This window comes from Dicentrarchus labrax, unplaced genomic scaffold (assembly GCF_905237075.1).
Source record: "Dicentrarchus labrax unplaced genomic scaffold, dlabrax2021, whole genome shotgun sequence".
In the NCBI taxonomy this organism is placed as follows: Eukaryota; Metazoa; Chordata; class Actinopteri; family Moronidae; genus Dicentrarchus; species Dicentrarchus labrax.
Genome location: NW_026136713.1, coordinates 7,776,500 through 7,790,802, shown reverse-complemented (window position 1 = coordinate 7,790,802; position 14,303 = coordinate 7,776,500). Strand labels below are relative to the sequence as shown.

General features: G+C 40.0%; 1 protein-coding gene across 1 annotated transcript in view; it reads left to right on the top strand.

Annotated features, from left to right (window-relative positions):
• The window catches only part of ccdc88b (coiled-coil domain containing 88B), a 44,532-nt gene that overhangs the window by 18,257 nt on the left and 11,972 nt on the right, over positions 1-14,303 (top strand). Inside the window, exons 13-22 of the mRNA XM_051420482.1 lie at positions 52-167; positions 574-642; positions 2,097-2,813; positions 3,308-3,487; positions 5,995-6,335; positions 6,567-6,726; positions 7,564-7,956; positions 10,039-10,200; positions 10,987-11,264; positions 11,493-11,636. Coding sequence (XP_051276442.1) covers positions 52-167; positions 574-642; positions 2,097-2,813; positions 3,308-3,487; positions 5,995-6,335; positions 6,567-6,726; positions 7,564-7,956; positions 10,039-10,200; positions 10,987-11,264; positions 11,493-11,636 — 2,560 coding nt within the window. The remainder of the gene's footprint in view (positions 1-51; positions 168-573; positions 643-2,096; positions 2,814-3,307; positions 3,488-5,994; positions 6,336-6,566; positions 6,727-7,563; positions 7,957-10,038; positions 10,201-10,986; positions 11,265-11,492; positions 11,637-14,303) is intronic.

Below are 14,303 nucleotides of genomic sequence, written 5' to 3'. Positions count from 1 at the left end.
TCTTTATCTTTTTCCTGCTTTATATTTTATTTCTCCCTCTCTCTGTCTCAGACCTGAAGCCACTGAGTGTGGAAGTGGGCGAGGCTTCAACACTGAGGCTGCTGGGAGCAGAGCAGGAGAACGCAGAGTTGAAGAGACGCCTGGAGGAGCTGCAGGCCCAGCAGGAGGTCAGGGTTCAGGGGTTTGAGGGTTAGGTCTTGCAGAAATAATGTATAACAGTTTAGTACTCCCTGGTTAAACGTTGAATCAGATCATAGATAACACAGATACTTGTGAGATAAGCTCAGTGCAATGTCCAACTCAGTGCTGTGTAAAGTAAATAATGTAGTTTCTACATCCTCCTTTTGCATTTTATAATTGATATGATCATCATGTCTCGGTAGGACGAACCATTTCAGTCAAGAATGTTAGATGAAAATGCAAGTAGACCTACCTTTCGAGTCATCCTGGCATTACTGGAGCCAGACGTAAAGCTCCTCACTATCTGGGCTTACAGCATGTCGATGCAAATGAAACAGGAAAAGCAGGAAGCAACAGTTGGAGGAGTTAAACATCCATCTCCTCTCATTGCAGGCTGATTCTCCAGATGCAAAGGATGAGCTGGCTTGCCTGGAGATGGAGCATCAGAACACACTCAGAGAGGTGAGCTGAGAGGGAAATAAAGGCTGCTTAAAACCTGAAATCAACAGATGTATGTTTTTTAGGGGGAATATTCAGTTAGCGTAAATTCTGTGTGGCAACATATGGTCATTTGTGTGGCAAACAAGAAGAAATTTAGTGCTGAGACAATTAGTCATTCATCACTGCAATCAATTATTATCACTCTGTTTTTCAACATGCATATAAAGTCTCAATGATGACAAAAAACAAGACAAAATTAAAGGTATACCCAAAATACAAAACAAAAAACCATATTCTGCCTTATGCTGTATATACACATACAGAATCAGAGGATTAGCCTTGGTATTGTGGTGCATGACAATTAACATAGTAAGAGAAAAGAAAATGAAAAAAAAACAAGAATCATAAAACAGAAAAAAATGACAATTAAAAAATATATTTAAAAATATGTAAATATATGTTTTCAAAATGAAAAGAACATACAGTGTTTGAAACAAATATTATGGAATATGCAAAATGTTAAAGTTATGTGCATTATGTTCAAAGTATAAAAAATAAGTGCAGTGTGAAGAGATAATGCAGAAAGACTTTATATTAATGTAACTTGTAGTGTCCATGGGATGGGACAGATCAAAACATTACAACACCAAAATGTCAGCTATCAAACCACATCTTGGATCAGGGTACGAGTTTACAAAAGTAAGAAGAGGTTGTTCTTTGGTTTGTTTGAACATGGAGGTTCAACATGGAAAGTGACCGGTAGCGTCTGTAGATAAAACAGCTCATTCTAAGGGAACAAAAACATTCCTATATACAGGTGATTATACACTGACTGACACATGATGAAAACATACCTATGAACATTATATTCCATTTCTGACAATAGATCCTCCTAAATGTTACACACTGGACCTTTAAATGGTAAAAATATCTCAAATTTGAGTTGCTGCTTTTCACTGTTTTTAATTTTAGGTTGAATACTTGTGCGATCACTTTTCGCTCTGATAACCCTGTAATTCATATTTTTTGATATTTTGGCAGTATAAAGATTTTCCATGATTTATACTTTTGAAAGATATTTTTTCCAGTTTATTCTCTAGATTGTATTTATGAAGGCTGCTGCCTGTCTTCCTTTTTTAGACTGACTGTTCAGAGCTTCCTGTGGTTATTTGTTTAGAGGAGTGCCTTTGTTTACTATTTTTATAACCAACCAACAATCCTTTAAATCAATCTCAATTTCCTTGCCTGCATTTATCTTTCTGTCATGTTTTCTTTTTTCTTTTTTACTTCCTTGTATTGAATCCGGATGCAGTCTGAGTAAGAAGAAGAGGTGGTCTCATTCTTCTTACTCACAATGCATTCAAGTTCAGTCATGTTCAATACATAGAAGGACAAAGAGAAAGCAAAAATGTAGGAGATTCAAAACATACAGCACTGAAATTGCACTTCCAATATATTCCAATTATACTTTTCAGTTTGAAAACTTGAAGAATGAAAATGCCACTTTGAAGCAGCGCCTGGAACAGCTGGTGACCAAACTGCAAGACCTAGAAGACAAGAGGAAGGAGGAAAGAGAGAAGAAGCCAGACAGAGAGGAGAAGGAAAAGGAGGAGAAGGTGGAGAGAGGAGTCCAGGGCTCCGAATCCTGTAGGGGAGAGGGGGAAGGAAGGGTGCGGATGATGGAGGAGAGGGAGAGAAGAGGAGAAATCATTGGGACCCACAGGGAAGCCGGAGTTGGGGAAGAGATTCTCCATGTTCGAGGGGGAAAAGAAGAACCATGCGATGAGGAGGTCGAGTCCAAACGAAGAGGAGAGGCAGAGGGAGGGCAGAAAGAAAGAGAGAAACAGGCAAAAGAAAGAGGAATAAAGAAAGAACAGACTACAGTAACAACAAATTTAGAGATCCAAAAGCATCCAAATAGTGTCGAAGATAAAACAGAGACCACGGCTACGGACCAGGCAGCTGTATGTTCCCTGTCTGGTCCTGATGTGGATCTCCTGACAAACCGGCTCCTGGAGGCCCAGGAGGAGGCTGACAGACGGGCAATGGTGGCCCAGGACCTGCGCACCAAACTGGGAGAGCAGAGCAAGAAAACCTGGGAGGCTGAGCAGAGACTGGTTGTCCTGGAGGCAGAGCTACAGCATCTGAAGAAAGCTGCAGAGAGTCTGGGAGACGCCCGCAGGCAGATAGAGGTATGGGTGAATGGACTTTTTCTCTGTGATAAGCTTCACACTACATAGATCCCTCCGGGGACCTTCCTGTGAAAGTTATATATGAGTTCCTTCGTAGGTATTTATAGGAAGCTATGTGAATCATAAAATAAAACGTTACCCTTCAAGCGAGTATTAAAATGTTTGCTGGCAATGTTTATTCCCGGTAGTGGATGCATATATACGTATTTTAGGGATGCACTGATACCGCATATACTGATCAGACCAAATACAAGTACAAGCAGTGAGTGAGAGGACTTAATAATGTCATTCCTGTTGACATTTTCCTACACGAGAAGTAACATAACGTCACACTGCCGTTAAGTGAGAGTAGATTTATGATTAAAATATATATACATATATTTGTTTCTATATATATCTACACACACACACACACACACACACACACACACACACACACACACACACACACACACACACAGACATAGCTGAATATCCTGCTGTTGTTCTCTCAGGCTCTTCAGTCAGAGGGTCTGGTTATGGAGGAGGAGCTGTGCCGTCTGCGCAGCCAAGCAGAGCTTCACAGGATGCAGACCACGGTCATCGCCACCCTGGAGGGAGAGCGGGCTGCGCTGGAGAGAGACAGGGACACGCTACGCAGCGCCATGGACACCATGCGCACTGCCCAGCGCAAGGTTGAAGAGAACACACGCCCAAACACACACACACACTCACACACACACACACACACACACACACACACACACACACACACACACACACACAAACACACACGACACAGCTGTGACACCAAACATTTTCATGACCATGGCAGATGTCATTTTACTTGAGGGAAGATGGATGAGGGGCAGAGGAAAAGGCAAACCAAATGAGCTTTTATGATTTGACACAAATCCCAAATAGCTGATCTAATTATTCTGTAATCTCTTTACATAATGACTTGTTTACATTAAATACATTACATTAGATAAAGGCTCTACTTGCCAAATAAATGTCTTTTGTCTTGCATTTACATCTGAAATCTAATTATATTATTGCGTGGAGAAACTGTTCAGCGGGAGGTGGATTTGACAGCATGAAGTGAAACGGATGATTTCAGCTGCTGTCTGAGAGTGAAACGACATGTTTTTATACACCCAGTATTGCGAGAGCAAGTCTGCTTTGACCTGTGATCTTTACATAGTGACAAGAAACTCCTCAGAGGAGAGATCAGAGGTTAAGGTTATAGTACAACTTATTTAGAGATGAAAATCACCCTTTTTCAGACAGTCATTGCGGGATGTAAACATCTGAAATTTTCTGGAAAAAAATGCGATGCAGAATACTGTGTTTAATGTGCTATTTGCAGTAAAATTGCCAGACATCAGAGAAATTGCAAGATAAGGAAAAGAGCAGTGCTAAGTCAGCATAAAAGAAATACCATAAGAGGGATTCATGAATACCTCCCATTCAGAGAGAGTCATACATAATCCTTCTTCTGATGTTGTAATATTCTGTATCACCCGCCCTCTTTTTATAAAGAGAAGATCAAGTCTTTATTGTGGATGTACCTGTGCATCCACTTACCCAAACATTACTGTCCTTATTTTTTGAATACACTATTTACAGTATTTTTTCTCCAACTCTCTACATATGTTCTGCTATGAAGCTGTGTGATTCAATGAAATTAGGTTCAGTACAGAATCAGAATGAGAATCAGAAATACTTTAATAATCCCAGGGGGAAATTATTTTCGTTACAACACTCCAGATATACAAACGACATATTATACAAACAACATATATATATACACAACATTCAGCACAAAAAATATAAAAAAATATATATAGATAACTATATATATATATACACAAGATCAAATGTACAGTATTAATGTGCAAAAAGTGCAAAAGAATGATTGTTTATGTTTTGAGTCAGAATTACAGAGGAGGGGTGTCTGACTCTCTGAGGGAGGTGTTGTAGAAATTGATGACCACAGGCAGGAATGATTTCCTGTGGCGCTCTGTAGTGCATCTGGGTGAGAGGAGTCTTCTGCTGAAGGTGCTCCTCTGCTGGGCCAGTGTGTCGTAGAGAGGGTGTGAGACATTGTTCAAGATGGACTGAAGCCTGGACAGTATTCTTCTCTCTCCTCCTCCCCTACGACATCACCGGCCCTCCTGATCAGTTTACATCAAGTAGTTTTAGAGTGCTAGTATATGTCAGAGCAAGTAAAGCACAATATTGTTGATTACAGCACTTCAAACAATATATAAATATAGATAACTTTGAAAAATTTTGTATTCCTTTCATTTCCAAAGACCAAAATATCAATCCTCTCTCTTAATGGTACAGCAGTAAGCAGCAAGTACAAATCGAATTAAGAATAAAAATAACTCAAAGCTGCACATCAGCACCAAATAAAAATGTGTTCATTTCATCTCTAAATGATTTACTTCATAAAACAGAATATTTTCCAGTAATGTCTGTGGCAGACTTTGTATTCTGACCACCAGAACGAGAAGCAGAGTCAGAATTAATGGAGATTACAAGAGTGCGTGTTAAATGAAACATGAAGTGCACTCTACTTCTTCCAGCTGTGGGGGTGAATAAAACCCAAATAGGAAATTACAACTCATCTACATCCTCTTTCTCCACTTTGCTTCCCTGTTGTTGTGTGGGTTCAGTCTACTACTCTGTATTGAAACAAATCCAAATACCATAACAATATTTCTATATTACAGTATTGATACTTTTACTTTAGTAGAGGACCTCAATACTTCCTCCACCACTGTGCATGAGATTAAGAAAAACTCCACAGGGTACCCCTACAGGGTTAATTAATTTCTGACTGATAATTTCCACAAGTTACATAAAAAGAATCATGGAGAGAGTCCAAACTAAAAAGTGTGTTGACTGACTGCCAAGATGTCCCACTGAACAATTTAGAAGATCTCTTGTGTAACAGCTTTGGAGCTTTTGAATGTTTATCCATTTTTAGGTGCATCACTTTTTGCTGGCTTTTTAAATATTAATAACATCGTTTATTTAATTTACTGTCAGGCAGGGTGCTGAGCAACACTAATGTCCTCTTGGGACATGTTAGTTTGTGTGTTAATACAATATCTTTCATAGTTGTGTCTCTTTTGCTATTTGCCACTGTGAGTGGGCGACCAAACTAGTTTCCTCTTGTCTCTTCTTCCAGGGTGACCAGTTAGAGCTCACCATTCAGTCTCTCAGGGCGGAGCTGGAACGTCAAGGTCGGAGTTTAGAGACTTCTCGTCGTCGGGAGGAGGAGCTGGACTCGGAGCTCCGCGAGGCCACCTTGGAGGCGGAATCTCTGGCCCGGGCTCGAGACCAGGCACTGCTGGAGGTCTCGAGGCTCGAGCAGGAGAAGGAGGTGTGTCAGTCGGAGCTGGACGACCAACGGAAAGAGGGGAGGCAGAGAGAGAGGGAGGCAGCAAGGCTGAGACAGCAGCTGGAGAGCACGACCCTGGCCCTGGAGCACAGCAACCAGAGAGCTCGGGCTCTGGACGCTGAACACAGGTACACACACTCATGTTCACACACTTAACCTTAATCACGAGCTGAGGTATGCAATTAACTTAACAAGGCATCAGAGAGAGCAACTCGGCTGCACCATGCATTTATCTATAATGTCAACTCTATCTTTATTCAACCTGTGTCTGACCTGTGCTGCTGCTGCTGGTGTGTGTGTGTGTGTGTGTGTGTGTGTGTGTGTGTGTGTGTGTGTGTGTGTGTGGGGCGTGTGTGCAGATGTGTGTGCCAGCAGCTGTCTGAATCCAAGGAGCTCTGTGCTCGGCTGCAGGACCTGGAGAAAGAGCTCAGCAGTCAATTAACCAGCATGGAGGAGGGTAAACAGCAGCTGCAGGAGCAGTATGCAGACGCTCAGGCCAAGATTAGCTCACTGTCCCAGGTGTGTGTGTGTGTGTGTGTGTGTGTGTGACGTGGTAGTTTAGTCCCTGACAGTAATCACTGCTGCAGGGTTGTAGTGGAGGGTGATCTCAGTTTTCTTACCTTATATACACAGCAGAAATTAAGTACCTTTACAAACTGAGATTTGTTCTTATGACATGAATTCATGATAACAATAATTGTTAATTATATTGTATTTCTTTCTGTGTGTTCATATTGAAAAAAAAAATATCAAAAAAGAATGCAGTTGGCTAGATTTTTTGGTGTGTTGTTGATGGACACCATTGCTCCACAATGCAGTGCACATGGGAAATGGAAACTCTGCTTACAGGTGGAAATTAAAAATTAAAACAGCCCCAGGAACACAGTGTGTTCAGAGTATCTCCCACAACAGGATGAAAAATGTACTGTTCACAACATGAACACTGCTTTCTGCTAACAATCCTGAAATGCCATGTGTTGCATTATACAGATGCAACAGCTGTCAGTGATGATGAACATGATGATGACAAGAGAGTGTCCAAAATCTCAACCACACATGAAAATACAAACAAAAACCCCAATTAAATATTTTAGGGAAAAACACCTGTCCTATTAAGGTTAACTGGCTATAGACAGAGTTACAGTTTAATAATTGAGGTTGAATAATTTCCTGTTAGTATACTAACTGCTACCTATTAACTTAGTGTACTGAGAACATTTGTAGATTATTTATTTTATAGAATTAGTATGCACTATGGACCACTGCAGTATTAAAGTGATGCTATGAGGATTCCAGCAAGCTTTGAAGAAGACGAAGATCACAGACTGTTTACCACTATGTTATCTCTCATATTAGGACCTATCGAATGAGCAGGCACGTTCTCAGGAACTGTCCACTGAAGTCCAACGTCTGAGCGGGAAACTACAAAAAGCTGAAGCTGAACTAAAGATGACAACTGATTCTCTCAGCCAATCACAGGAGAGAATAGAGTCGCTCTCCCAATCCCTTAAGAAGAGTGACTCTCTTCTCCAGCTGGAAAAGAGACGAGGAAGCGCGGAGGTGGACGCTGTGTCAAATTCAGACTCCTTGAACAAAACGCACATTTGTCAGACACACCCCCGGGAGACGTCACATCTGGAACAATCCCCTGAAACTGGTAAAGGTCGTGACCTTCACATGACCAATGATTATGCCACAGGCGAGGCAGAGAGGCAACTGAGTGAGAGGTTGATAGAGCTGGAAAAAGAGGTGTGTATCTGATCTTGAATATATTTCTGGGAATGATGTGTGTGTTTTTGTGAGCCTTTGAATCTCATTTACAGGATGTCTGTGTGGTTCAGTGCAATTTCTGTGTGATGGAGATGATCTATATTATGTTGAAACTCTTGCTCTAGGGATGCTTCATGACTATCAACTCACAGCAGGCCGCTACTTCCCCGAGTGCAGCACTTTATTTCTAGAACTACAGCTTTATCTCTGCTCATCAGTTTTTATAATGTCACCTCGGCTACTGTTAATCTTCCTTATCTCGTCTGCTGCTCTCGTGCTGTAGCTCTTACTCTTTTTCTCTCTCTCAAACACACACACACACACACACACACACACACACACACACACACACACACACACACACACACACATATACAGACACACACATAAACTCTAACGTTAAGCTGTAAAGGGGCAGCTCCAGCGCCGCCAAGGTCGGGAATTTCATCCTGTGCATTGCTCAGCTGGTATGGTTCTGCAGTAACGCTATCAGGATTTAAAGTTTTAGATTAGGATAGGTGAAGAAAGGCAGTAACACCTTTAGGGTCCAGTTCCTGCTCCCACCCATACAGTGCAGGGATGCTTCTTGATACACTGCCCAGTAGTGGAAGAAGTACTCAGATTCTTTACTCAAGGAAAAGTAAAAAATGCCCCCCTCCAAAGGGTCACAAGATAAATCTGAGGGGTCATGAGATGAATAATGGGAGTGGAAAGAAGAAACACACATTCACACAGCTACACCCTATTTTCCTTATCTTTGCATTTTTGTGAAATATGAGAAGTTTAGAGGTAAAATGTCTCTGTGTGACACACAGACACTGTTTTTTGTAAGGTTTAATCTTCAACAACATGTCGTATTTTATAAGCTCCTCATATGTTTTTAATGTAATGTATTTACCTGAAAAGGATCTAATAATAACTATAGCTTCTAAATGAAGCTACTGCAGAAAAAACAAAAATATTTCCCTCCTGAAATTTGGATTAGAAATATAAATACTAACCAATACCAGCTGGTGCCCCATGTACCAAGGGGCAGTCCTTGCTGCAGTGGCCATGGGTTCGACTCCAACCTGTGGCCCTTTGCTGTGTGTCATCCATCCTCTCTCTGCCCTTTCCTGTCACTCTTCAGCTGTCACTATCGATTAAAAAAAGCTTCCCAATGTAAATGTAGTGGAGTAGAAATAGAGAGTGGCATTAAAAGAAGACTCAAGTAGAGTACCTCTATGCCTCAGGTACCTCAAACATACGGTGCTTGAATAAATATAGATTGTTACATAATCATTTTGGAGTAAATGTACATATTTACTTTCCACGACAGTAGAGTGAAAAAGCAGGAAATCTAAAAGAACCAGTGAAAAAAGAAATCCCCTGTGTAGCAGTATGATTCACTCAGGTGCTCGTAAGAAATGTGAAAGAATCCAAAATGAAAAAAAAAAGCTGCCACACACCAAAACTGAGCTCCAGACCCTGCAGATGACTCACACAGGAAATGTTGCTGTGCCAGTACTTGCAAGAATACTCAAATAAATTCACATTGTTTAGTGTTTTGCTGCAGGCTCATTTTAATTTTGGATAAAAACACCAGATTTTATACCTTCAGCAATTTTGCAAAATACAACATTGTCTTTTAATTTCTAATCTATCCATCACAATACCCAATCAACACACTCTATTTATCAGAGCAAATTGCACAGTCGAGAATCACAAATACGTGTGCAGATTCGCTGATTGGATTATAAATGCCTGTGCAAAGATTACACTCCCTGAAATCTTTGCAGTAAGTTAACAACAGATGTGGACTAGTTATATATATTTTCAACCTTCATGTTGTACATTTCTGCAAACTTAGTTACACACAGGATGAATTTCATCTCTCTATTTATAGATTGACACAAATGTCACATAAAGCTACCTGACTGGGAGCTCTTTGAAAGGTCAGCTGCAGATTCAGTCGAAGTGCAAATAAAACGGATATTTTACGCGTTGTGTGGCACTAAAGGTAGCAGCTGCTACTGTACATGGCTGTGGACGCTCTCTCAATATGAACTTTCTCTCCCTCAGAAAGCAGTAGTGGTTGCAAGGCAGGAGGCTTTGCTGTCGCGGCTGTCCCAGTCCCAGGAGGCTTGTGAGCACCTTAAAGAGCAGCTGGAGGCTCTGCGCAGGCACTCACTCAGCCTGCAGGACTCCTGCACCAGCCTACAGACACTCAACACCCAGCTGCAGGTGACTGCAGATAGAGAGCATGATTATGGCTAAATTGAACCCTTAAATGGACAAGTTCTGATCATTAGACCCTAATTTATTTGGACATGTGTTACATTACTTCACTGCTTTAACATAGGCGGACACCATATTGTTAGCCATGCTAGAGGCTCTGTGGATGTTGGCCTAACAGTTGGTTGGTCTTGAATTGACATTTAGATTCAGATTTCCATGACATTTGGTCCAGATGTTCATGTTCCCCTCAGGATGAATTATAATAACTTTTGGTGATCCCTTAACATAACATTCTAGCACCATCATTAGGTCAAAATTTCAATATGTCCAATACCTGAAAAACTAACGACCCATCAGCCTCAGCTGTACTTTGTGTTTAGTGTTAATTAGAAAATGTTAGCAACATGCTAAACTAAGTGAAGATGGTAAATATTATACCTGCTAAACATGTAAACATTGTTATAGTGAGTATAGTATAAGTACAGATTTCACTTGTATACTCCACATTGTATCTAGATTGTTTTTTTGAGAAGGCTTTCTTCTTGAAATTGACCACAATTAATGTAAATATATACATATAATATGAATACATATGTAACATATTCATATTCATATTCATATAATTTTTCATAGTACTAGCAGTTTGACAAAGTTCTACACAGTGCTAGCATACTGTAGGTAAAAGTAAACCTATAGTCAACCTTGTATGGGTTTTTAGCTACAGTTTGAAATGTTATCACAGCCATGATCTCTCTCTGTTTTTATACCACATACACAAAAACACACATACAGGTGGAGCAAGGATCCCTGAGCTCCCAGCATGCAGCGGTGCTGGCACGCTGCAGTGAGAGTGAGGCCCGGTCTGCGGCTCTGGAGGCCGAGTCCAAGGTATGGGCACGGGAGCGGGAGGAGTCAGTGGCCAGGATGGAGGCTCTGAGGCGGGACCACGAGCGGATGACGGCGTTGCAGCAGCGGCAGGAGGTGGAGCTGGAGGAGCTGCTGGACAAACACTCTCAGCTGAGGAGCAATAACCGCAGCCTGGAGGCCCAGCACAGGGAGCTGGAGGCCAGGTACAAACACACACTGACTGCATTAAATTAGACCCTTTTATAAACTGGAAAGCATGAAATCCTGACTGTAGATAATTTTTTTCCTATCCTTGTGAGGACTTCTGGTTCTCCAAAGAGCAAAATGTGTCCACTAACACATCTTAAAAAAAAATACACTCTTTCTTCCTGTCATGTATTTGAAGTCATCATTTTTAACGTTGGGGTGAATGTTGTGTTTGCAATCTCAAGGTACAAGGAGCTCCTGGACGGTAAAACCCAGCTGGAGGAGAGAGAGCGGGAGATGAAGTTGGAGAGAGAGGAGATGGAAGCAGAGGCTCAGAGGAGACTGGAGAGAGAACGGGAGCTGGAGAGGCTGACGGAAGACAACGAGAGGTAATAAATTCACTCACCAGTCAGCTTCTTCAGCATTACATTCATGAGATCTGATCATCCTTTCACTCCTCTCCTCTCACTGCATGCATGTTGTTCTGAATATGGAACAGCAGCACCATTAATGCTTCTATATGAATGGGGGAGAAACACTGGGATTGGATTGAATGCAAATGTACTACAGGAATGCACAGAATGCATATTTTGTTCCTGATTTAAGGCTTTTGGGCACAAAACAGCAGCACAGAAATATACGGCACAAGAAATCAAAAATATAGGTTTGTTTGGATATTTAAAAAACCTCAGTTCCAAAAACTTCAACAGCAGTAAATTGAAGGCTTTGGACTCAACAGATTCATTCATCTTAAATGTTTACTTGCAGAGTTTTCTTGATCACATCTGTGTGCATTTAAGCCCCAGACCAGTCTTAATAAGATCTGAGGTTGTTAACGAGTGCTGATTACATTTTATCCTGGGGGTGGTGGGTATATTATGATGGTGATCATCATCATAATATACCATAATTAGTTAATCAACCAGGTTGTTCATCATCATCATATTGATGCTATTGATTACTGACTGTCTCAAATGACGGGTTGCTGGAAACAGGACGGCCTCCTTTGCTGGTTGTCAGTTGACACAGGACTATAAAATAAGAAGGAATAGACTGCTTTTAAATTATGCATATTTGCAATTATAAAAAGAACAGGAAAAAACTTCCCAACCTAAAGAAAATAGCTTGCTAAGCTTTCTAGATTTACTTATTTATTTTCATGCTACTGAAGTAGATACACAGTAATAATGAAATGGATTAATAATTGAGTAAAAACTAAATGGAAACTAATAGAAAAACAATCAACACTAATGTCAATTTAAACACTACCCTACTAGTTTAAAAGAAATGCAAAAATACTACAAAAATAATAGATGTTTGAAAATAGATTAATAAATTAGAGTTTGACAAAGACTGCATATATTTGAGAGAGATCCAGATTTTCTGCTTAATAAAATGAATAAATTACTTAAAGAGTGGACAGGGAAGGGATTTGAAGTCTATTCACAGATGATTACAAACAGTATGATAGACTCATTTGAAACACTTGCAACAAAATTTAAAACAGGTAGCAATAAATCATTCAATAAAACAAAAATCAGGAGGAAGCTAACCATTTATGCCCAGTGTTGTTCTGCAGTTCAGCAGAAAGCCACAAAGATGTTTCATTTAAAGACTCTGTTACAGTATTGTATTAGGCACCATTCAATTAGAAATAGTGTGTACAATAATACACATTAAAGCAATTCAGACGGACATGGTTGGACGTTAAATCATCGTCTATTAACACGTACAAAAATAAATTAACACAGAATAATGTAATGAAAAAACCTGCAATAAAGGAATTTTAAGTATATATATAAAATGAGCATTTCCATGCAATTAAAATATGTGTTTACCTGTTTAGGAATGTAATATTTTAACTGAATTAGACAAAAAATTTAACTGGAAACTATTTTGATAATTGATTAATAATTTTATAATAACAATGTATCAAATGTGAAAACAATGTGAAAGGGGTCACTTGTACTGATGAATCTGCAGCTCCCCTCAGCATTATGCAGACTCATAGTGAGTTTCAGACCATTGTTTACCTCTCTGGCCCTGCAAATTCTCTATTTTGGTTCACTCTCATCGCTCTTATAGTGTCGTCTTCAGTGAAAAAGCTCTAGAAACCCACTGTACACTACCTGCTCAGCACCAAACAGCAGAAAGACAAAGTTAGCGACCAGCTGGTGAACATAGTGGAGCATATAGCAGCTCAAGAGACAGATATTTTCCTCAGGAGCCAAAAGAGGGTGAACTCTTCATGAACAATTTCGACACATCAACTTAAAATGTGATGATGTGTCACTGCTATATTCACAATTTTTTTCTGCTGCCAGTAAAGTGGACAAAAAAATCACTCATTGTAGGTCTCTACTGTCATTAGTTATAGCTTCTCAGATGTGAATATTTGCCTGTTTTTCCTTCTATCATTGTAACTTTATTATGTTTGAGTTTTACATAGTTGATCAGACAAATAATGTCACCATGGACTCTAGGAACTTGTCAATTTTACTGTTTGCTGATATTTTATAGACTGAACATTTTATCGCTTAATCAAGAATATTGTGAATCAAGGAAATCAATTAATCAATTAGATCAAGGGACTGCCATGTTTCTACAGTAGCCCAGAATAGACAAATCAAACAGTGGCTCTAGATAGCTCCGTTCGCCACCATAGTTTGTCCTACACACTTTGGAAGGTTGAGCTGTATTCAGATGGTTGCAATCTGCAACTTCACCACTAGATGTCTTTGAATCCTTCACACTGGTCCTTTAACACAGATAAAAGCTCTCATTCAAAAACACTTTGAATCAACACTGGGAACATAAAATGTGAGATGTTTATTAGTGAATATTACCTAATGTCCCCCACAGTGATAATTAAGAGTTTCATCTCATCTCATTACAGTTCTCATTACAAAATAAAACAAAGATGATTGCTTTGCTCGATAATGCTACTGTTTTTGTAAGCAATGGTCTAAAACCACTGAGTGACCCCATAATGTGTTCTTCTTCTTTTTGCTTTTGTCTGAGATTGTGTCAGATTTTTCTGCGGTCGTTATCTGTCT